At 50.4% G+C, this 25,469-nt stretch overlaps 1 protein-coding gene across 3 annotated transcripts in view; it reads right to left on the reverse strand.

Moving 5' to 3' along the window:
- Positions 1–25,469, reverse strand: part of dtwd2 (DTW domain containing 2) — a 244,913-nt gene that overhangs the window by 133,674 nt on the left and 85,770 nt on the right. For all 3 annotated transcript variants that reach the window (XM_072516506.1, XM_072516508.1, XM_072516507.1), the window contains exon 3: positions 7,190–7,284. In XM_072516506.1, coding sequence (XP_072372607.1) covers positions 7,190–7,284 — 95 coding nt within the window. The remainder of the gene's footprint in view (positions 1–7,189; positions 7,285–25,469) is intronic.

The following is a 25,469-nucleotide window of genomic DNA, read 5'->3' on the forward strand; positions in this document are numbered from 1 at the left end:
CACTTCATACTTCTCTGCATTAAATTTAATCAGTCCATTTACCAGACTGCCCTCGCCCTCCTGAAGTCTGTTACCATCCTTCTCGCCGCTTACTGTATTTCAGCGTTTTATGTGAACTGAAAACTTTAAATTATGTCCACGTCATTAATGTACAGTCATCTCCTGTCAATCGCTTGGGTTACATTCCTGTGAATTCTCATGAAGAGTCAAATCGCGAACAGTGATGGTGCATGCTCAGTACGCACTTTCTATGTGGGAAAGACATGAGACAGGTGATTTAAACAGTCTTGCAGTGTAACATGAGAGCCAAAATCATAGGTTAGCAAAATTTTGGGGCCGCGAGCTGCAATTTGATGTACATACACATTCACGTGAGTAAACAAATTCACTATGGAGGGGCTGTGAATGGTAGGATATCAAAAAGAACAATGGCCCTAATATGGACTCCTGGGGAACATTACTATGTGGGGGCACGGTAGCACAATGGTTTACACTGCTGCTTCACAGCGCCAGGGTCCCAGGTTCGATTCCCGGCCACTGAGAATCCTGTGTGGAGTCTGCAGTTCTCCCTGTTCTCCCTGTGTCTGCATGGGTTTACTCTGGGTGATGGTTTCCTCCCACAAGTCCAGAAAGACATGCTGTTAGGTAATTTGGGCATTCTGAATTCTCCCTCTGTGTACCCGAACAGGCGCCAGAATGTGGCGACGAGGGGCTTTTCACAGTAAGTTCATTGCAGCCTACTTGTGACAATAAAGATTATTATTATATATATTTCTCCAGGCTGATAAAGGAACTGTTTTAGTTCACCAACATTCTCTTCTTAATGTCCCCCCAAGGGCAAACTTAATTTTTTCCAACTTAAGGAATTCTGCTACATCCCCCAGTCATTCCACCACCCTCAGTGGCCCCACCAATCTCCAATCCAGTAGAATTCGCTGCCAGGCAATTAGAGTGGCGAAGGTCAACACACGGCCCCCTTCCCGTCCAACAGTTCCGACACCCTAAATATCGCCACCAGAAGGCCTAGCAACATCACCATCCCCACGATTTTTGATAATGCTTCAAATATTGGGCTCCAAACCCCTCCAATCTTGGACATGACCAAAACATGTGGACATGATTTGCTGCCCCCCACCCCCCCGCCCTCCACATCTCTCATACTTATCCTCTAGCTCTGGAAAGAACCCACTCATCCAAGACGGTGTCATGTGAGCCCTATGCACCACTTTGAACTGCACCAAGCTCATCCCAGCACAGGACGACGTTGCATTCACCAGGTGCATAATCTCACTCCTAAACCCGATCCCAACTCAATGCCCAGCTCCTCCTCCTACTTCCGCTTAATCCCCTCAATTGGCACTTTTCCTGCATCCACCATGCGTAAATATCCCCAATCTTCCCATCCCTCAACTCTTCTTGCGATAATAACTCGTCCAACAGAGTGTGCTCAGGTAACGAAGGGAACACAGACATCTCCTCCCAAACAAAATCTCACAACTGTATATACCTGAACTCCGCCCCACCCCCTCCCACGGCAACTGGTATCTCCTCTGTAATTCGCTCAACCTTGCAAACCTTCCTTCTACGAACAAGTCCCCCACCCATTCCAGCCCTTCCCTATGCCATAACATATATGTCACATCCATCCCTGCTGGGGCAAACCGGTGACTCACACAAATAGGGACCAGTACCGATATAAACTCCATACCAAAATACCGCCTTAGCTGATTGCAGACCCTAAAGGACGATGCCACCACTGGACTCACCGTATATCTCCCCAGGGAGAACGGAAAGGGTTAACCCCACACATGACACCTCCTCCACTTGCACCTACCCCGCCCCCTCCTCCCCCCACAACTGCCAGACCTTCTCTATGTTCCCTGCCCAGAAATAATACAACAAATTTGGGAGTGCCAGGCACCGCAGCCCCCTCCCGCCCCTGAATATTGTCTACGTCTTGCTGCATATGGACAAGAGCTCCTTCAGTACCTGAGGAGTCAGGAATGGTGCTAAACATTGTGCAATCATCTGCAAACTTCCCCACCTCTTAGCACTGCTTCCTCACACTGCTGAGGACCCAGGTTCGATCCTGGCCCCGGGTCACTGTCTGTGTGGGGTTTGCACATTCTGTCCCTGTCTGTGTGGGTCTCACCCCCACAAGTCCAAAAATGTGCGAAGAGTTAAACTGGCCAAGCTAAATTGCCCCTTAATTGGAAATAAAATGAACTGGGTACTTTAAATTTATATTAAAAACCTTCCCCACCTCTGGCCTCATTGATGGAGGGAAGATCATTGATAAACAGCTGAAGATAGTTGGGCTTAAGACACTCCTGAGGTACTTTTCATTGTACCTCGTTGACAATAAATCCAAAACCAAGTCCTGGAATGCAGGTGATTTTTTTTTTTAAAATATTTTTATTCAAAGTTTTGCATATTTTCAACAAACCCCTCCCCCTTACAGAAAAAAGGAAAAACAAAGAACACATAAATAAACATCTTACAACTACATCACGAATTCCCCCAATATACAAACCCCCCATTAAGCAATAATAAACACAGTAGAAAACACAAAGTACACCCCCCCACCTCCCCCTGCTGCTGCTGACCACCTCCTAACACTCCGCTAGAAAGTCTAGGAACGGTTGCCACCGCCTGAAGAACCCTTGCACAGACCCTCTCAAGGCAAATTTTACCCTCTCCAATTTAATGAATCCTGCCATGTCGCTGATCCAGGCTTTCACGCTTGGGGGCCTCGCATCTTTCCATTGTAGCAGAATCCTCCGCCGAGCTACCAGGGACACAAAGGCCAGAATACCGGCCTCTTTCGCCTCCTGCACTCCCAGCTCATCCGATACCCCAAATAGTGCTAACCCCCAGCTCGGCTTAACCCGGGTGTTCACCACCTTAGACACCATCCTCGCAATGCCTCTCCAGAACCCATCCAGCGCCGGGCACGCCCAGAACATGTGGGTGTGATTTGCTGGGCTCCCCGAGCACCTCACACACCTGTCTTCCACCCCAAAGAACCTGCTCAGCCTCGCCCCGGTCATATGCGCTCTGTGAAGAACCTTAAATTGTATCAGGCTAAGCCTGGCGCAAGAGGAGGAAGAATTAACCCTACCCAGGGTGTCCGCCCACGCACCCTCGTATATCTTCTCCCCAAGCTCCTCCTCCTTTTACACTTCAGCTCCTCCACCAAGATCTCCGCCTCCTCCTGCATCTCCTGGTAGATCGCCAAGACCCTGCCTTCTCCAACCCGCACCCCCAAGAGCACCCTATCCTGGATCCTACGTGCTGGAAGGAGCGGGAACTCCCTCACCTGCCGCCTTACAAACGCCCTTACCTGCACGTACCTGAAGGCATTTCCGAGGGGAAGCCCAAATCTTTCCTCCAGCGCCCCAAGGCTCGCAAACGTCCCATCTAAAAACAGGTCCCCATCCTTCTAATTCCTGCCCTGTGCCAGCTCAGGAACCCTCCATCCATTCTCCCCGGGACGAACCGATGGTTCTCCCAGATCGGGGACCAAACCGAAGCCTCTACCTCACCCCTGTGGCGTCTCCACTGCCCCCAAATTTTCAAAGTCGCCGCCACCACCGGACTCGTGGTGTACCTAGTCGGCGGGAGCGGCAGCGGTGCTGTCACCAGCGCTTCCAGACTCGTGCCCACACAGGACGCCATCTCCAGCCTCTTCCATGCCGCCCCCTCCCCTTCCATTACCCACTTGTGTATCATCGCCACATTGGCAGCCCAGTAATACCCACACAGATTAGGTAACGCTAACCCTCCTCTGTCCCTACTCCGCTCCAGAAACACCCTTCTCGCCCTCGGGGTCTTTTTCGCCCACACGAATCCCATGATGCTCATGCTGACCCGCTTAAAAAAGGCCTTAGTGATCAGGATGGGAAGGCACTGGAATACAAAAAGGAACCTCGGGAGCACCGTCATTTTTACCGACTGCACCCCACCCGCCAGGGAGAGTGGCAGCATATCCCACCTTTTAAACTCCTCCTCCATCTGCTCCACCAACCTCGTCAAGTTGAGCTTGTGTAGGGCCCCCCAGCTCCTGGCCACCTAGATCCCCAGGTACCGAAAACTCCTTTCCGCCCTCTTAAATGGAAGCTCGTCTATCCCCCTTCCCTGGTCCCCCGAGTGTACCACGAAGAGCTCACTCTTCCCCACGTTGAGCTTATACCCGGAAAAGTCCCCAAACTCCCTGAGGATCCGCATCACCTCCGGCATCCCCCCCACTGGGTCCGCCACATACAGTAACAGGTCATCGGCATACAACGATACCCGGTGTGTCCCCCCCACCCCCCCGCCCCCCCCCCCCCCCTCCTCCAGTTCCTGGACTCCCTTAGAGCCATAGCCAAAGGCTCAATTGCCAATGCAAATAGCAAAGGGGATAGGGGGCACCCCTGTCTCGTCCCCCGGTACAGCCGAAAGTATTCCAACCTTCTCCGATTCGTGGCCACACTCGCCACCGGGGCTTCGTAAAGTAGCCTAACCCAACTAATGAACCCCTCCCCGAACCCAAACCTCCTCAACACTTCCCAAAGGTACCCCCACTCCATCCTATCGAAGGCCTTCTCTGCGTCCATCGCCGCCACTATCTCCGCTTCCCCCTCCACTGCAGGCATCATGATTACGTTAAGGAGCCTCCGCACATTGGTATTCAGCTGCCTTCCCTTCACAAAACCCATCTGGGTCCTCGTGAATCACCCCCGGGACACAGTCCTCAATTCTGGTAGCCAACACCTTCGCTAACAGCTTCGCGTCCACGTTGAGGAGAGAGATTGGCCTATACAACCCACACTGTAATGGGTCCTTGTCCCGCTTCAAGATCAGCGAGATCAGCGCCCTGGACATCGTCGGGGGTAGGGCCCCCCCTCCCTCGCCTCATTGAAAGTCCTCACTAATAGAGGGCCCAGCAGGTCCATGTACTTCCGGTAAAATTCCACCGGGAACCCATCTGGCCCCGATGCCTTCCCCGCCTGCATACTCCCCAGCCCCTTAGTCAGCTCCTCCAACCCTACCGGTGCCCCAAGCCCAGCCACTTGCTCCTCCTCCACCCTCGGGAACCTCAGCCGATCCAAAAATCAATGCATCCCCCCTCCTCCGTCGGGGGCTCTGACCTATACAGCCCATCATAAAAGTCTCTAAATACCCCATTTATTCCCACCGGACTCCGCACATTGTTCCCCCCTTTATCCCTAACTCCCCCAATCTCCCTCGCTGCCTCTCGCTTCCGAAGCTGTGCCAACATCCGGCTAGCCTTCTTCCCGTACTCATACACCACCCCTTGCGCTTTCCTCCACTGCACCTCTGCCTTCTTGGTGGTCAACAGGTCGAACACGGCCTGGAGGCTTCGTCGCTCCTTGAGTAGTCCCTCCTCGGGGCCCTCTGCATTCCTCCTATCCACCTTTAAAATCTCCCCCACCAATCTCTCCCTCTCTCTCCTCTCATTCTTCTCCTTGTGGGCCCTAGTGGAGATTAGCTCTCCCCTAATCACCGCCTTCAGCGCCTCCCAGACCACCCCCACCTGCACCTCCCCATTATCGTTAGCCTCTAGATAGCTTTCAATGCACCCCCGGATCCGCCTGCTCACCTCCTCATCCACCAGCAAGCCCACATCCAGGCGCCACAGCGGGCGCTGGTCCCTCTCCTCCCCTAGCTTCAGCTCCACCTAATGTGGGGCATGGTCTGAGATGGCTATGGCCGAATACTCCGTGTCCGCCACCCTCGGGATTAGTGCCCTGCTCATAACGAAGAAGTCTATCTGGGAGTAGGCTTTATGGAAGTGTGAAAAATTCCCTGGCCCCCAGCGTGACAAACCTCCATGGGTCCACTCCTCCCATCTGGTCCATAAACCCCCTCAGCACCTTGGCCGCCGCCGGCCTCTTGCCCGTCCTGGACCTGGAGCGGTCCAATGCTGGATCCAGTACCGTGTTGAAGTCCCCCCCCATTATCAAGCTCCCTGCCTCCAGGCCCGGAATCCGGCCCAACATGCGCCGCATAAATCCGGCATCGTCCCAATTCGGGGCATATACATTCACTAATACCACCCGCACCCCCTGCAGCTTACCACTCACCATCACATACCTACCTCCATTGTCTGCCACGATGTTCAGCGCCTCAAACAACACCCTCTTCCCCACCAAAACCGCCACCGCTCGATTCTTTGCATCCAACCCAGAGTGGAAAACCTGCCCTACTCACCCCTTTCTCAGCCTAACCTGATCTGCCACCCTCAAATGCGTCTCCTGGAGCATAACCACATCTGCCTTCAGTCCTCTCAGGTGCGCGAACACATGGGCCCTCTTGACCGGCCCATTCAGGCCTCTCACATTCCAAGTTATCAGCTGGATCAGGGGGCTTCCTGCCCCCCCCACCCTGCCGATTAGCCATCCCCTTTTCTAGGCCAGCCACGTGCCCGTTCCCCCCAGCGGCAGACCCCCACCCCGACTCTCTCTCCGAGCTCCATCTCCCCTTTGGCCAATGCAGCAACAACCCAGTTCCCCCCTCCCCCCCGAATGCAGGTGATTAACATCCAAAAACCACAATAGCTTTTCTTTGTGCTAGGTATGACTCCATAACTCATACTTTACAAATGCCAATTAATTTATTAGAGATTGCTGTCCTAATATCAACAATTAAATGAATGACCTGTACTTTATCGCTCACCTCTTTTGAAAACCGGACTGTCACATTTACAATAATCTAATCCTCTGGCACCACCCACAAAGGAGGGGCAGATGATTGTGGCCAGAGACTGGGCAATTCCAACCCTAAATTCCCTCACTAACTAAGGATGGATCCCATTTGGACACAGTGACACTTTTAACTACATCTTTTTAATCTATTTTTATCCTATTCAATATCACCACTACCTCATCCTCAACTACTACATAAAAAGCCTGATTGTCATCGATACAATGAACTCACTGGTACCCCAGTGATGTTCTCTACCTCTCTACTTGCAAATTAAATAAATTGGCAGTAAACTGGATTGAAGGAAAGGAAGGAGGAACAAAGTAAGACAGAAAGGAAAAAAGGAAAGACAACTTGCATTCATGCAGCACCTTTCATGAGCTAAAGGTTTCCCAAAGTTTGCAGCAAATGGAATATTTCTGAACTGCAGTCAATGTTGTAATACAGGAAAGTACAAGTATGGAACTAAAGGTATCTTTACCTGTCCTCATTAAAACGTCGACCAATAAAGACTTTGCATTTTTCAGCTGGAAGGCAGGCAGCCAGCAGAGGCACTGTTCGCAGCACACGATTCCCCTAATTTAAGAAACAAAGTGTTAAAAGTTTTGAGCCATTACACAAAAGAAGGCCCACCTTCAAAATTTGTAACACGTAAATCTGTTTCCCAATACTGAGATCTTAGCGACTTTTGTTTTAAATTTGAGATCATGAAAATTGAGCAGTCACAGAAGATTTGAACACGAAGGGCAAAATTTTCACCCTGAGGCAGAAGTTGGCTTGGAGGCATGTGTGCCGGCAATTCCTAGCTCCTAGCCAGTGTGCTGGTTTTCCAGCATGTTCCATCTCTAGTCTGTTGTCAGGAAGGTGGCTTCTCGGGTGGTAATAGCTATCTGCCAGCCAGCATGTGGGCAGCCAATTAGGTCAATAAAAGTAACAATGGGGGTACTCTTCACATGCAGCCTGTATCTTTTTGATGAGTGACAGGCACTCCAAAGTGCCTGGTGCTTTTACGTGGAATGGAGAATGCCTCCCAGCAACAGGCCGGGGAGGCCAGAGCTGCAAATTCACAGACGCCCAGCATGGATCGACTGGTTTGGAAGGGCTACAGTTATGGCCATAGACCATCCTGTGCAGGAGCTCTCCCTCTGCATTAATTATCTGGCATCTGTGGCCACGGAATTTTTTGTTCCATGTACAAGTTGTTACGAGTGTAAGGTAATAAGATGGTTAGTTTTAAATTGTCTCTTTAATTCAATGTAAAATGGAGTAAGAAAGAGAGGCATTCGATGTCCTACTAATTCCGCTCAAAGGTAAGCCAATGTGACCAGGTTGCCATGAGAACCTGGGACCCAGGTCAAGTCTTGTCGAGAGCCACATAGCGGTTCTTACATCTGGACAGGAAGAAATGAGGAGCTGGCTTTAGTATAGGCAGATTCTCAGGCTTACAGACTCATGAGACCCCGGACAGAGAGAAAGAGAGAGACACACACAGGAGATCCGCAGCTGCCGCGAACAGCAGGAGACAAGGCTATTCTCCGTTAGCTGCCAGGCTTTCCTCAAGAAATGGAAGTTGTCGAGATCAAAGGAAATTGGAAAATTTGCCCTGGTGCAACCAGAAGGCCTTATCATTCGAAATCTCTTTGGGGCCTCTCAGAAGACTTTCATTGGACACTGGATGTTATGGCTCAGCAAAACTTGGAGAAGCAAGCCTTATGGAAGGTGCAAGTAACTTTGAACTGCTTCCAGCAAATGCTACAATTGCGTGAAGAGTATGGTGTAATTTATAAGCACGTTTTCGGTCATGCTAGTAAATTAAGTGGTGCTCAGTTCCTCCAACCCAACAGAAATCCAACCATGAAACCATTTAAAAACGTTATCCTTATTACTATTTCTTATTTTTAAACTGGGCCTTTCTGCAGAACAAAGACAATTAAGATGGTTGACCCTCTGTCTGGAAATGTTTTTAAAATTAATTTACGGGATGTGGGCCTCGCTGGTTAGGCCTGCATTTATTGTCCATCCCTATTTTCCCTTCAAAAGGTGGTGGTGAGTTGCCGACTTGAATCGCTGCAATCCTTGAGGTGTAGGTACACCCACTGTGCTGTCAGGGAGGGAGTTCCAGGATGTTACCCCAGCAACAATGAAGCGACATATTTCCAAGTCAAGGTGGTGAGTGACTTGGAGGGGAACGTCCAGGTGATGGGTTTCCCAGGTATCTCCTGCTCTGTCCTTCTAGGTGGCAGCAGTCGTGGGTTTGGGAAGGCGTTGTCTAAGGAACCTTGGTGAGTTACTGCAGTACATCTTCTGCACATGGCTGCCACTGTTCGGCGGTGATGGAGGGTTTGAATGTTTGTGGAATGAGGAGCAATCAAGCGGGCTGCTTTGTCCTGGATGGTGTCGACCTTCTTGAGTGTTGTTGGAGCTGCACTCATCCAGGCAAGTGGAGAGTATTCCACTACACTCCTGACTTGTGCCTTGTAGATGGTGAACAGACTTTGGTGGGCCAGGATGTGAATTATTCGCCGGAGGATTCCTAGCCTTTGACCTATCCTGGTAGCCACAGTATTAATGTGGCTAGTCCAGTTCAGTTTCTGATCAATGTTAAGCTCCAAGATGCCAATTGTGGGGGATTCAGTGATGGTAATGCTATTGAATGTCAAGGGGCAATGGTTAGATCCTCTCTTGTACAGGATGGTCATTGACCGACATTTGCGTGGCGCGAATGTAACTTGCCATGTGTCAGCCCAAACCTGGATATTGTCCATGTCTTGCTGCATTTGGACATGGATTGCTTCATTGTCTGAGGAGTCGCGAATGGTGCTGATCATTGTGCAGTCATCCGCAAACATCCCCACTTCTGGCCTATGATGGAATGGAGGTCATTGATGAAGCAGCTGAAGATGGTTGGGCCTAGGATTATCTCCAGTCTTCTCAGTTTCAGAAATATCACACTTTGATATGTCTAAGGAGCTTCTAACAGACCATCTGGAACTGCACAGACCAATTTTAAAGCAAGCTACAGGAATGTCATTTACATTTGACCCCCTCCTGTTCAAAGCAGGGGGAATATGTTTTCTGTAGTTCAGCAGAGTCTGTGGGTCTGTTGAGATAATGACTTCCCAAAAACCAGACCCTCAACACAAATGGCACCCGCTCGAACACATAATGGCTGAGATGTTATCAGCCCTGTGAAAAAAATCCAAATTCCAGACGCTGAATCAACATGCATTGTTGAAGTCACTGTGAAGAAGGAAGGCCACATGGCCCAAGACTCTGGCTTTTTGAGCAGTTTACCATTACATTTCTGAGCTGTGCAGCCAGTCTGCTGTTTGACATCCATCTACCAGCAGGCCACAGGTCAAATTCCAGGTTGGGCAACTCGGTCACCTAACTTGACTCTGCTGGAAGATATTGTATCATCGCCTACAGATTTGACGCACTCTCAGCATGCCTACTTCATCTTGTGGCATCAACACCACTTGAAAAAAAAATCGTGCAACACCAGTCTCCAGCCTGTTGACCATCGAATGCCCACGTGAAAGCTTCCTCAATGGACTGTGACTTAGGACTCTGGAACTCACTTGAATCAATATTCATTTTCTCTGTGGTACTATCCCCCTGATAGAAAGCTACTTTTCTTATAGGTAATAAAAGTTTAAAGGAAGAAATGATTTAGTGACATTATACTATTAAAAATCATATATTAGCCATGACAGCAGAAAAGGCTGAGAGCATGGGAAAAGATCAGATAAGGAAGTCAGTTTGAAAACTGACTATCCAAGTTGCAGAGTAAGCTCATTGTTATCATTACTGGGCAAAAATCCCAGTTCTAGAAAACATGGTGGGAAACAGGTGTTTGATCACACCATATTATGGAAACATAAAGACATTTTCTCATGCCACATTATCTCTTAAAACTTGATAGACAGACATTTCGGTCAAATTAGATGAATTATAATTATTTTAACCCAATCACAGTCAGAAATTGGACAGAACCTTAAAAGGTTATGATTTCCTTATGAGACCGGGAGAGAACCTTCTCTCTCTCATTCTCTCTCCGAAATCATCTTTAACCTAACCTTTGAAACCTATTCTTTACTTTGTTTGCAAACAGCTATTTCCTTCCGTTTCATTTTTGTATTGTGCATTTTGATCTGAAGAAATTATCACAAACTGAATTGTATTTTGAATTCAACTCAACCATCTGTATTTGCGTTGGACAAACAAACTTTCTAGATTCTGTACTCGCATAAAATTTGACTTGATCAATAGACTTTAAAACTGACACAAATAAAGCTATACTTTACTTCACCCAAGAAGCTCAGTCTCAAGTTCTGTCGATTAATATATAGTGCAGCGACACATAAATATATGAACAAAGTTCAGATCCATCACCCCCCCTTCACTGTGTGAATGTGGAGTGAGACATTGTTAACACTCCTTTTTGTGGGTTTGAATGTGTACAATACTCACCTGCAGAGTTAATCCTAACTCGAGTTTGCAGAGGGAGTATTGGCAAAATTGGATGACACAAAAACCGAGGCATTAGGAAAATACGCCATTGCTTATTCTAAAAGAAAAAAAATTCAAAACATCTTCCATTTACGGGCAGGTGGTAAGAGGGAAGCAGTGCTGGTTGAGCGGACCCCCTCCTGTCCAGAATAGGGGACCTTCTTTGAAAGTTGTTGGTCTCTATGAGGAACGTAACAAAATCTTCAGTCTTAAAGTCCTGCCGATAGTAGCAGCACCCACATCACCCAGTGGAGCTGGCGGCCATTAAGAGCCACGGGCCATCCTGTTGGTCTTTCTAGCTCAGGAACCTGCCCACAGGACACCTGGAAGTGTTCTCTTAATTGGCTGCCTTCTCAAAAATCCCGTTATGGTGACTTGCTAAATTCAGCCCAGCATCTGGGTCAAAACACTGAACTAAAATTCAGCCCGAGAAGTTAAGAACCAATCTGAGATTTCCCCCTTAATTTTCCTTTCCCAAATTCTAATCAGTCCTTCTGAACAAATGTCCCCAATAATAATCAAAAATTTCCTATTGCAAGTACAGTATTGCCATTCATTAATTTACTGGTAGATTGGTGCTGGTGGGAGGGAGTAAATAGGAAAATAATTAAATAGCGACAATAATCTGTAATATTTCCAAAGCAACACATTTCTCTCCTTAATAAGAAACAGAAAGCATGAAATCATATCCCAGCACGCTGGAGGACATAGCCTGATGGAACATGGACATTCTTGTGCCACTGCACCAATTTTTGACAGTTGCATACATCTTCTAAATTGTTAATCAGTGCAAAGGCTAATCAATAAAACAAATAAGTCAATACCAGGTAATAGATTGACCTGCCAGTGAAGAATCTGGCTCAGATTTTTAATCCCGGTTTGTTTCACACTATCTGATACATTAGTTTGGGATTCATGGATTCAGTCAAATAAGTGACATTTTAATAATTTAATAATCTTTATTGTTACAAGTAAGCTTACATTAACACTGCAATGAAGTTACTGTGAAAATCCCCGAGTCGCCACATTCCGGTGCCTGTTCAGGTTCACTGAGGGAGAATTCAGAATGTCCAAATTATCTAAGAGCACGTCTTTCGGGACTTGTGGGAGGAAACCGGAGCACTCGGAGGAAAACCACTCAGACACGGGGAGAATGTGCAGACTCCACACAGACAGTGACCCAAGCCGGGTATCGAACCTGGGATCCTGGAGCTGTGAAGCCACAGTGTTAACCACTATGTTACCGTGCTGCCCCATTTTCAAATTTCGCTCACATGAAACTCATTCTTAGTTTCTCTTCATATTCCTCCATACAAATGAGAATTGTTTTCTTCCACAATATGTCCTGCATCTGTGCAATTCATCTCGGCAGAACACTGCAGAATACAATGGGCGCGATTCTCCCAAAAGGTTACCACGGGCGGGATTCTCCGGAAAGATTTCTAAGTGTGGTAGCGAGCAGAAACAGCTACAAGCATCCCAGCGCTCGGTCTGGCAAGGCCGGCAACGCAATAATACGTTAATTGGTCCACTTAATGAGACCCCACAGACTTCACTCCGCAAATGAATGCTCGTCAATGGATTCGCCAGGACAATACTCACCAGCTCACCGCTAACAAGGTTGAGCAGCACCTAAACAGTTCTTGCACAGCCAACGAATTCAGATCGCAGCCATGGCGCCGAGACGACCGTCCCCAAGGTTTGGAGACGTGGACCTGGGGAAGCTCCTCAAAGCGGTTGAGACCAGGATGGACGTCTTGTTTTCCCGAGAGTCCAAGAGGGTGAGCCACAAGTGCCACCTGGGGTTAAGTGACAGTGGCCGTCAGCTAGGGAGGCGTAACCAGGAGGACCAACACCCAGTGCCCTAAGAAGGTCAGCACGGGTGAGTTGACACCAACATCCCCTCCAGATCTTTCTGCCCCCATGCGAGGATTCCACCCCCCCAACCCGCCAAGTGGCCCCCAACCCTCCCTTCACCCCCCCCATTCCCTTCAATTCCCCTCCCACCATTGTGAACCACGCGTGCGGCAAATGATGCCCTCTCTGGGTTTCCACAGGAGAAGTTCTCTCAGTCGCCGGGAGAGGCCCCAGACTGGTGGAGGTGCGCCAGACGTAAGAATCCTCATGACCTTCGAGGAACTGGCCCAGGAGGTAATGGGGGTGGCTGAGGGCAGAGCGGTCACCGATGCAGAGGTTGGCGCATGCCGCAGAGGTGAGGATTTACCAGGCCCCACCCCCGGATGACCCATTCCTCCCACTGACCATATGTTCGTTCTCCCGCAGGTCCTCCCACCGACACTGCCAGCTCATCTGGGGTGGCCCCATCCCCTGCCTCCCATGAGACCACCTCGGAGGAGAGCTCAGAGGATGCCACAATCAACACGTCACAGCTGTCAAGCCCACCCTCCTCCAGCGCAGAGCCACACATCTCGGTGGGCAACACAAGTGGTCAGGCTTCTGGGGCACAATCTGGTGAGCACCACACAATTGCTTATGTACATCAGGTGGAGGCAGGAACGCCCAGGCAAGACAGCAATTGGAGGTCTGCTGGATCCCAGGGTCCAGCTGGGTCCCATAAAGATGCTGAGCCGCTGGACCACACTATTCCGGAGCTGATGGAAGCGTTAGGGAGCAGCCGGGTTCATTCAGAGGGAGATGTCGGTGATACTCCAGAAGGTCCATAGTCGATTGGAGGAGCCGCAGAGGTTAAGGACGCAGGGAGATATTGCTGGCGATACGTGGCATCGAGGCCAACACTGCTAGGGTGGCGACTGCAATGGAGAGCCTAGTGCATGACGTCAGCAGCATTAGTGGAGGTGTTCGAGGTGTGGCGCAGTGGGTGATGGCCATGGCTGATGGCCTCGGCAGAATGGCAGACTTGCTGGGGGAACGTGACCCAATACTAGGGTGACCTTGATGAGGTTCTGTGGGACATGTCCCACTCTCAGAAGGGAATGGCTGAGGCACTGCGGAGCTTGTCCCAGTCGCAGGTGGGCATTGCTAAGGTGCTGGAGAGCATGTCCCAATCACTGAGCAGCATTGCCGAGGGCGTCAACCATGGTGCAGACAATATTGAGCCGTTAGGGCTGGCAAGGGCAGGTTATGCAGGGGCAGCTGGGACTCGAACAAGCTGTTCCTCCGTCCCGAGGTGAACCCCAGTGCCCTGTGGGCACCGAGCGGGATGAGAGGGCGCTGGGTGCCAACCCGGACCCATCCGATGGAGTGGGTATGGTGACCACCAGCTCCACCGGGTTCCACACGGACAGGGCGGCACAGCTGTGCATGGCATGTGCCGCCAATTGCACCGGGGCCTTCCGGCGCCAGAGGAGACCTGCCAGGGTCATCGAAGGCCATGGGCGCGGTAAGCAACAGGCTGCCTCCACCTCGGATGTGCATCCTGGGGACATACCTAGACGTAGCAGTAGAGCAAGGAAGGCAATGCACATTGAAGATCACTGAGAGGGCACTGGGGGTGGGGGGGGAGGTAGGTACTGGGTGAGGGGGCGGTGGGGAGAGTAGGGTGGCATCATTGGGTATGGCGCCTCTGTCACCTTTTTCCTTAATGCGAGCCGACATCCAAACCCTTGGCCCATGTCTCCAGCCGAGCCCTCCCCCCGGGCACACTGCGTGCAGGTGATGGCTGTGAGTGGACAATCGGCAGACGGGCAGGGCTCAGACTATGGTAGAGATTGAGGAGCACCAACGCTCAGCTCTCTACAGGATATCAACCCACTGCCCTCAACATTGACCCGCTGACGGTGCCGACACAGTCCCTGGAGTGATGTCACACATACCCTGGGAGGGTGGAAAATGGGGGTGTCTGGGAGGGTTGTGATGACGGACCAGGCCATGTCCTAAGTGACGTGGGCGAGAATGAGGGCCTCCCTGGCCCTCTAGGCTTGCTGGACCCTCGCCACTGCCACTTGTCCTGCAGCCTCTGACTGGTCCTCCGGTTCATACCTGGGATCATCCTCCAGCACCTGCTGGATCAGCGCCTCCTCATCCACCTCGGAGATGGCCACACGTTACTGATCCACCACCTCCAGTACGTCGCCCTGCTGCTGTGCCAGATTGTGGAGGACATAGCAGACCACCACAAAGCGGGCGACCCTCCGGGCGGTGTATTACAGGGCACCACCGAAGCAGTCGAAGCATTGGAACTGCATTTTGAGCATTCCGATCCACCAGTAATGACAGCCCGGATGACTGCATGGGCCTCATTGTATCGGGTCTCCACTTCAGTCTCCGTCCTCTGTATTGACGTCATTAGCCAGGTCCTCAGCAGATAACACTCATCCTCTACGAGCCAACCTGCCATCCTGGGATGGTCCTCGAAGATTGGGGATATCCGACTGCCCCAGGATGTAGCAGTAGTGCACATTCCCTGGGAAGCGTACACAGCCATGCAGGATCTTCCTGTGGTGGTCACACAGAGCTGTATGTTCAGGGAGTGGAATTCCTTTTTGTTAATGTAGGACACTCTCAGCCTGCCCGGTGCATAGAACATAGAACAATACAGCGCAGTACAGGCCCTTCGGCCCACGATGTTGCACCGAAACAAAAGCCATCTAACCTACACTATAGAACAATACAGCGCAGTACAGGCCCTTCGGCCCACGATGTTGCACCGAAACAAAAGCCATCTAACCTACACTATAGAACATAGAACAATGCGAGGTGACATGTATGTAATCTATCAGCCCCTGGTCCTGGGGCATCCCGACGATGGCGGAGAATCCTGCTGCCTGGGCATCTTCTTGGGCTTGGTCCATGTCAAAGTTTATACAGTTTTCCACCTGGGCAAACAGGGCATCCATGACATGTCGGATGCACCTGTGGGCTGTGGCCTGCGAGATGCCACACAGGTCCCTGCTCGAGCCCTGGAAGGATCCCGAGGCACAAGGTTCAGGGTTGCGTTGACCTTGACGGCCACGGAGAGTGGGTGTCCTCCTCCATCACGTGGTGCCAAGTCCGCAAGGACATGGCACAGGTGTCGCACCATCCCCTTGTTAAGGCGGAGCCTCCTGAGGCACGCGATGTCCGTCATCTGTTCAAATGACCAGCGACGATTGTACACCCTGGCCGTTGCGGGTCTCACATTGGCATTATGGGTGGCCACGTCCTCATGGTGGGGGACAGGGTCCAGCACATGGGCTACCGCCTCAAGCCTCTACTGATGCTGCCGCCATCTCTGGCATCTGACCATCAGCAGCAGAACTAGGGCCTGTTCTGCCGGGTCCAAAATACCATCCACACCATTCAATATCTGTATGAAATTGGGAGAGTACGAGACTGACAAACATCGGTGGCTCCCACCCCAGGACCCTCTATTCCCCTGTTGATCTCACCCCTCTCCCCCACGCCGGAACGCCATGCCCATGCACTCCCGGTCACAGTGGGCCCCCCTCAACTGACCCCAGACTCTGTACCCAACACCCGCTCATAACTTTACTTGGACTGGGCGCTAGTCCCCGCCCGGTGCACTCACCCACTATCCGACCGTGGACATATCACTGGAATGGTGTATCACCCCCTGGGTGTTCGGATGTTGGCTGCTGCCTTTGTGGTGTGGCCTCCCACAGTGTTAATGCACAGTGTCCAGGCATCGCGGCCTGACTGGGATGTTAGGCAATGACTCCCACATGCTACATGACGAGCACACACACGGGAATCCTCAGCAGTCGGTGGAGGTTATGGGTGTTGGTGGGGCAGACGGGCAGGAACAAGGGTTGCCCCCGATCCAGGGGTTGGCATGGTGGAGCCATGCACGGATGCCCCCTCCTCGCATGCCGGCCTACCCCAGCCAAGGGTCCCCCCCAACTCCTGCCGAGCACTGCGTGGCAAGCTTGTACCACCGGGCACACTGCCTGTGCACGAAAATGGGGACTCACCTCCTCGACTCCCCGCAGAAACCCTCCCGCCAGGTTCACCTTTTTAAAAAGGAGTACTAATCAAAGCGTGACCAGAGACTTCCGGGTGCGGCGATGACCAGCTGAGTCGCACGTTTCGGCAGCTCCCGGTGAAACGGACTTTTGGGCTCTTGATAGGAGCCCCAACGGCAATTTTGACGGCTAAAAACACTGTGCGGTAAACCAGAAGGGAATCCCCCCTGGATACGGATGAAAAAAGGAGGAGAAAGTGGCCAGATTGCAGTGGATCCTTTAGAACAGCGGCAAGGCAGGCAAGCAAAAACCAAGATGGTGTCGGAAGGTGGCAGTTTAACATGGGGCCCTGAACAACAAGAGTTCTTGAAATGCTGTGTGGAAGAGCTCAAAAAGGAAATGAAGAAAGAGCTGTTGGCCCCGATACTACAGGCGATCGAAGGGCTAAAGGAGGAGCAAAAGACCCAGGAGCGGGAGCTTCGGGTCGTGAAGGCAAAGGCAGCCGAGAATGAGGACGACATACAGGGCCTGGTGGTGAAGACGGAGACGCATGAGGCACATCAGAAACGATGTGTGGAAAGGTTGGAGGCACTGGAGAACAACGCAAGGAGGAACAACCTGAGGATTCTTGGTCTTCCTGAAGGTGCGGAGGGAGCGGACGTCGGGGCATATGTGAGCACGATGCTGCACTTGTTAATGGGAGCGGAGGCCCCGGCGGGTCCGTTGGAGGTGGAGGGAGCATACCGAGTGATGGCGCGAGGACCGAGAGCAGGAGAAATTCCCAGAGCCATAGTGGTGAGATTCCTCCGTTTTAAGGATAGAGAAATGGTCCTTAGATGGGCAAAGAAAACTCGGGGCAGTAAATGGGAGAACGCGGTGATCCGCGTTTATCAAGACTGGAGTGCGGAGGTGGCGAGAAGGAGGGCGAGCTTTAATCGGGCCAAGGCGGTGCTTCATAAAAAGATAAAATTTGGAATGCTGCAACCGGCAAGACTGTGGGTCACATATCGAGGGAGGCACCACTACTTTGAGACGGCGGATGAAGCGTGGACTTTTATTGTGGAAGAAAAACTGGAATGAGCGGGTTATTAAAAAGAACGTTTGAACAAAGTGGTGGGGCGAATGTGGGGGGCGAAGAGGGGGGTTAAAAAGGGGGGAAAGAGGAGTTTTATGTACTAATCCTGCGATGTGGTAACTTTTCTCTCTTCCACAGGTGGTGATGGGGGGAGGAGGGGAGGTGGAGGAGATGGGGCGTTGGCCATTGGGGGAGGGGCCAAGGGAGAAGCGCGGGCTTGGTTCCCGCACTATGATAATCATGGCGGGAATAGAGAAGCAGGAAGGAGGGGGCGGCGTCGCACGGTGCGAGCCGAGGTCACGGGGGGAAGCCGAGGTCGGCCAGAGTTTGCTGACTTCTGGGAGCAACATGGAGGGAGTAATTACGCGAGCGGGGGATCTAGCGGGGGGGGGGGGGTGGGAAGGGGGAATTACTGGGCTGCTGCTGCTGGGGAGAGGGGGGAGCTGGTATGGGAGGGGATGGGCGGGGGGGCACCGCCTGGGGGAGATACAGCTGCGTGGGAACCGGGTGAGGAGCTGGAAAAAGGGGATGGCTAATCGACAAGGGGGGGGGGGTAGGAAGCCCCCCAACCCGGCTGATCACGTGGAACGTGAGAGGGCTGAACGGGCCGATAAAGAGGGCATGGGTACTCGCACACCTTAAGAAACTTAAGGCAGATGTGGTTATGTTACAGGAAACGCACCTGAAACTGATAGACCAGGTTAGGCTATGCAAAGGATGGGTGGGGCAGGTGTTCCATTCGGGGCTAGATGCGAAAAACAGGGGGGTGGCTATATTAGTGGGGAAGCGGGTAATGTTCGAGGCAAAGACTATAGTGGCGGATAACGGGGGCAGATACGTGATGGTGAGTGGCAAACTACAGGGGGAGACGGTGGTTTTGGTAAACGTATATGCCCCGAACTGGGATGATGCCAATTTTATGAGGCGGATGCTAGGACGCATTCCGGACCTAGAGATGGGAAAGCTGATAATGGGGGGAGATTTTAATACGGTGTTGGAACCAGGGCTGGATAGGTCGAAGTCCAGGACTGGAAGGAGGCCGGCAGCAGCCAAGGTACTTAAAGATTTTATGGAGCAGATGGGAGGTGTAGACCCGTGGAGATTTAGCAGACCTAGGAGTAAGGAGTTCTCGTTTTTCTCCTATGTCCATAAAGTCTACTCGCGAATAGACTTTTTTGTGCTGGGAAGGGCGTTGATCCCGAAGGTGAGGGGAACGGAGTATACGGCTATAGCCATTTCGGATCACGCTCCACACTGGGTAGACTTGGAGATAGGGGAGGAAACAGGAGGGCGCCCACCCTGGAGAATGGACATGGGACTAATGGCAGATGAGGGGGTGTGTCTAAGGGTGAGGGGGTGCATTGAAAAGTACTTGGAACTCAATGATAATGGGGAGGTCCAGGTGGGAGTGGTCTGGGAGGCGCTGAAGGCGGTGGTTAGAGGGGAGCTGATATCAATAAGGGCACATAAAAGGAAGCAGGAGAGTAAGGAACGGGAGCGGTTGCTGCAAGAACTTTTGAGGGTGGACAGACAATATGCGGAAGCACCGGAGGAGGGACTGTACAGGGAAAGGCAAAGGCTACATGTAGAATTTGACTTGCTGACTACGGGCACTGCAGAGGCACAATGGAGGAAGGCACAGGGTGTACAGTACGAATATGGGGAGAAGGCGAGCAGGTTGCTGGCACACCAATTGAGGAAAAGGGGAGCAGCGAGGGAAATAGGGGGAGTGAGGGATGAGGAAGGAGAGATGGAGCGGGGAGCGTAGAGAGTGAATGGAGTGTTCAAGACATTTTATAAAAAATTATATGAAGCTCAACCCCCGGATGGGAGGGAGAGAATGATGGGCTTTTTGGATCGGCTGGAATTTCCCAAGGTGGAAGAGCAGGAAAGGGTGGGACTGGGAGCACAGATCGAGGTAGAAGAAGTGGTGAAAGGAATTAGAAGCATGCAGGCGGGAAAGGCCCCGGGACCGGATGGATTCCCAGTCGAATTCTATAGAAAATATGTGGACTTGCTCGCCCCGGTATTGACGAGGACCTTTAATGAGGCAAAGGAAAGGGGACAACTGCCCCCGACTATGTCTGAAGCAACGATATCACTTCTCTTAAAGAAGGAAAAGGACCCGCTACAATGCGGGTCCTATAGACCTATTTCCCTCCTAAATGTAGATGCCAAGATCCTGGCCAAGGTAATGGCAATGAGAATAGAGGAATGTGTCCCGGGGGTGGTCCACGAGGACCAAACTGGGTTTGTGAAGGGGAGACAGCTGAACACGAATATACGGAGGCTGTTAGGGGTAATGATGATGGCCCCACCAGAGGGGGAAACGGAGATAGTAGTGGCGATGGATGCCGAGAAAGCATTTGATAGAGTGGAGTGGGATTATTTGTGGGAGGTGTTGAGGAGATTTGGTTTTGGAGAGGGGTATGTTAGATGGGTGCAGCTGTTGTATAGGGCCCCGATGGCGAGCGTGGTCACGAATGGACGGGGATCTGCATATTTTCGGCTCCATAGAGGGACAAGGCAGGGATGCCCTCTGTCCCATTATTGTTTGCACTGGCGATTGAGCCCCTGGCGATAGCGTTGAGGGGTTCCAAGAAGTGGAGGGGAGTACTTAGAGGAGGAGAAGAACACCGGGTATCTTTGTATGCGGACGATTTGCTACTATACATGGCAGACCCGGCGGAGGGGATGCCAGAAATAATGCGGATACTTGGGGAGTTTGGGGATTTTTCAGGGTATAAATTGAACATGGGGAAAAGTGAGTTGTTTGTGGTGCATCCAGGGGAGCAGAGTAGAGAAATAGAGGATCCACTGTTGAGGAAGGTAACAAGGGACTTTCGTTACCTGGGGATCCAGATAGCCAAGAATTGGGGCACATTGCATAGGTTAAATTTAACGCGGTTGGTGGAACAAATGGAGGAGGATTTCAAGAGATGGAATATGGTATCCCTGTCACTGGCAGGGAGGGTGCAGGCGGTTAAGATGGTGGTCCTCCCGAGATTCCTCTTTGTGTTTCAGTGCCTCCCGGTGGTGATCACGAAGGCTTTTTTTAAAAAGGATTGAAAAGAGCATCATGGGTTTTGTGTGGGCCGGGAAGACCCCGAGAGTGAGGAAGGGATTCTTACAGCGTAGCAGGGATGGGGGGGGGGCTGGCACTACCGAGCCTAAGTTAGTATTATTGGGCCGCTAATATTTCAATGGTGAGTAAGTGGATGGGAGAGGAGGAGGGAGCGGCGTGGAAGAGATTAGAGAGGGCGTCCTGTAGGGGGACTAGCCTGCAGGCTATGGTGACAGCCCCATTGCCGTTCTCACCGAGGAACTACACCACAAGCCCGGTGGTGGTGGCTACACTGAAGATTTGGGGACAGTGGAGACGGCATAGGGGAAAGACTGGAGCCTTGGGGGGGTCCCCGATAAGAAACAACCATAGGTTTGCCCCGGGGGGAATGGATGGGGGATATGGAATGTGGCAAAGAGCAGGAATAACGCAACTGAAAGATCTGTTTGTGGATGGGAAGTTCGCGAGTCTGGGAGCGCTGACCGAGAAATATGGGTTGCCCCAAGGGAATGCATTCAGGTATATGCAACTGAGGGCTTTTGCGAGGCAACAGGTGAGGGAATTCCCGCAGCTCCCGACACAAGAGGTGCAGGACAGAGTGATCTCAAAGACATGGGTGGGGGATGGTAAGGTGTCAGATACATATAGGAAATGAGGGACGAAGGGGAGACTATGGTAGATGAACTAAAAGGGAAATGGGAAGAAGAGCTGGGGGAGGAGATCGAGGAGGGGCTGTGGGCAGATGCCCTAAGCAGGGTAAACTCGTCGTCCTCGTGTGCCAGGCTAAGCCTGATTCAGTTTAAGGTATTACACAGGGCGCATATGACTGGAGCACGGCTCAGTAAATTTTTTGGGGTGGAGGATAGGTGTGCGAGGTGCTCGAGAAGCCCAGCGAATCATACCCATATGTTTTGGTCATGCCCAGCACTACAGGGCTTTTGGATGGGGGTGACAAAGGTGCTTTCAAAAGTAGTGGGGGTCCGGGTCGAACCAAGCTGGGGGTTGGCTATATTTGGGGTTGCGCAAGAGCCGGGAGTGCAGGAGGCGAGAGAGGCCGATGTTTTGGCCTTTGCGTCCCTAGTAGCCCGGCGCAGGATATTGTTAATGTGGAAAGAAGCCAAGCCCCCGGGGGTGGAGACCTGGATAAATGACATGGCAGGGTTTATAAAGCTAGAGCGGATTAAGTTCGTTCTAAGGGGGTCGGCTCAAGGGTTCACCAGGCGGTGGCAACCGTTCGTCGAATACCTCGCAGAAGATAGATGGAATGGAAAAAAGGCAGCAGCAGCAGCCCAGGATCGGGGGGGGGGGGGGGGGGGGGGAAAGAGGAGGAACCAGAAGGACTCTCAGGGTTGTTAATATATACTATATAATATGTATAGGTCGTTGCTACAGATAATTATATATTGGACTGTTAAATTATATTTTTGGAGAGTGTTATTTGTGATAAGGCAGTTGCCAATTAGGGTTAGTTTTCATTTTTGTTATTTATTATTTATTCATTTTTTTTTTTTGTTTATAAAATAGGTCATTGTTATTTGTGTTGTTATAATATTGTGTAAAGGATGCACAATGTACTGTGTTGGTTGACCAAAAATTTTCAATAAAATATTTGTAAAAAAAAAAAAATCAAAGCGTGACCACTTGCTGGGGAGGCTGCTGAATCACGGGAGTCCGTTGGATATGGGGTGGCTCCCATTAATTGTATGGAAATAGGGTTTAATTGGTGATTATTGGCTTCTCGCCACCGATTTTGTCTACAGGAGCAGACCATTGCATCACAAACTGTTTGGCGCCCGACGCGATTCTCGTTTTTGTCTCTCCCGCTATTCACCGGCCTCATTGTGCTCTCTCTCTCTCTCTCGAGCAAATCAAGACAGAAGAATCACGCCCAAAGTGTCATTTTGGGCGAGTTGGCCGGGTGTTTCCCACCAGTTTTTTGGGTGTTTTCCAGGCCTGTGTTCATCAATACTTGATCATTTTCTGGAGCTTTGGGAGTTTCTCACTGATCTAGCCCATATTTCGAAATGTTTCCAGCAGTGGGGAAACAAAGTCGCCAGCCAGATCGGATCTTCATAGATCAGGGCACCATTTTGAAAGGGTACCCTGATCTCTAAGTGAGCATACAATTAATGGGAGCCACCCCATATCCAACGGACTCCCTGTGATTCAGCAGCCCCCCCAGCAAGTGGTCCCCTACACCCTCACCCATGGACAATTCCCGCCCCACCCCGCCCCCAAGTGAGCACACCCTATGAATTCGCTGAGGATCCCCCATCTTTAGGACCCCCCTTTAAGGAATCCCCCTTCACCACCCCCAAACCTTCATGGCACCCCTTCATACCCTCCCCCATTACCCCCCCCCCTTTTAAGGGCATGACCCCCCTCAGACCCCAACCCTTGGCAGTGCCAATCTGGCACCTTGGCACTGCCAGCCTGGCATCTAGGTAATGTCCCTGGCACCATGGCAGTGCAGGATTTGAGTCTCTCCTGCGATGCTCCTGGTGTAATGGAATCGGCGCTGAACGCAATGTGGTGGGAAAATCCAATGTCCAAAATCCAATGTTTTCACAATCTGCACATGTATGGTCCTACAATTACCTCTCAAAGTATAAACTTGATTATAGAACATAATCAATCTTTCCTCCCAGAGTTAAGAAATCTCTGTTGTGAAATTTTCCATTGACTTAATCGGATGAGAATTCATGAAATTAGTGTTAATCTTACTTGACAAATTGTATTCATTAATCAACTGGAGAAATGTTTGTACTGTACCTAGATTTAATAACATTTCCATGCTCACAGTTTTGCGTTTGGAAAATATTAGAAGTTATTGACATAATTTATTTTCCATTGAATTATTTCACACCAACACCAAAGTATTTAACCACCAGTAAATTAGTAAAAGGTAATTGTTTGAAGCTTTAATACAAAAGGCATCACGAGGAATAAATCTCATAACTATCTGGAAGAAAGACAAAACTTATGATGTAAAGAATAATAATGATGAGCCCACCTCTGAACCATTAACTTATTTGTTCTCTCCACAGATTCTGACCGATTGATATCATTGGGTCACGATTGCAATTTTAACTCAATCATCTGCGCAGGAAGCCATGGTGAGTTTTTCACTATGCCAACATGGCGGGGAATTGGACTGAGGCAGAAAATGTCCTAAAATGTATTTATTTTATGATGCTCCTTTCCTCATGGAACCAGGAGGAACATCAATGTTCCTCCAAGCCACACAAGTTAAGTTTACACCTCTCTTGCCAAAGACTTGTGCTTCATTTCTCAATCCCGAGACCCCCAGACAGAATGGCCCTCACAGCCAATGATGTCATACCCTTCATTCCCAACTGTAATTTTTTGCACCTTCCATCTACTTTCCGTTCGGAGCTGGTTATCTAGTGAGATTTAAATGCAGCCCAGTGTTAAAATCCGGGCCCTAGATTCAAATTTGTTTATATTTAAAGCTTTAGTCAGTTGTCCTCCCAAATTTAAGGATTAATGGACCAATCCCTAAAGTTTCACTTTTTTTGTCCTTTTAAAGTTTGACCATTGCGTGTTATTCCCCTCAAATGCCATAGATTGCCACATTCATCTGCCCCAATCTACTATTATGTCCATGTTCTCTTGAAGTTGCTGACAGTGCTCTCCATGAACCACACTTTCTACCATCTGTTAATTTTGATATTGTACCCCTTCACCCTATGCACATTCACACTTGGTTAGGGGAGTCATGGTTCTAAAACAGATACCAGGGCTAATGTTGCTACATTTGTGAACAGATCTGTAGTGGCAAATATCAGAGCAGCAACATGGCATCAGACACAACAGCACTGCAACTTCAATATCGCATTCTGCAGAGTTTCTTGCTGCATGTTGCTCAAGGGGGTGCTGCATCAGCAGAGGGTCTTTATCCCTATAGAGAGGAGGAAAAAATACACACAAGAGTTGCGTGCATGACAATGAGTGGGTAAACTGAAAAGTTTGTTTGTGTTCCAATGAGTTGTGGCAAAAGGATTTAAAAGGTATTATTATCCATGGCATATTATGTAATGTAAATTATTTCTTTAGGAAGGAAAAGAGTGAATAGAGTCAGAAGTTGAGGGACTGCAAATAAATCTTACTCATCTTTCGACAATCATTATTTCAGCCTTGACCTAATTCACCTGATCATTCCTTCATCTAAATTTGATCAAGCTGGAACAAATATTGACCATTTGAA

This window comes from Scyliorhinus torazame, chromosome 9 (genome assembly GCF_047496885.1).
Source record: "Scyliorhinus torazame isolate Kashiwa2021f chromosome 9, sScyTor2.1, whole genome shotgun sequence".
Taxonomy (NCBI): domain Eukaryota; kingdom Metazoa; phylum Chordata; class Chondrichthyes; order Carcharhiniformes; family Scyliorhinidae; genus Scyliorhinus; species Scyliorhinus torazame.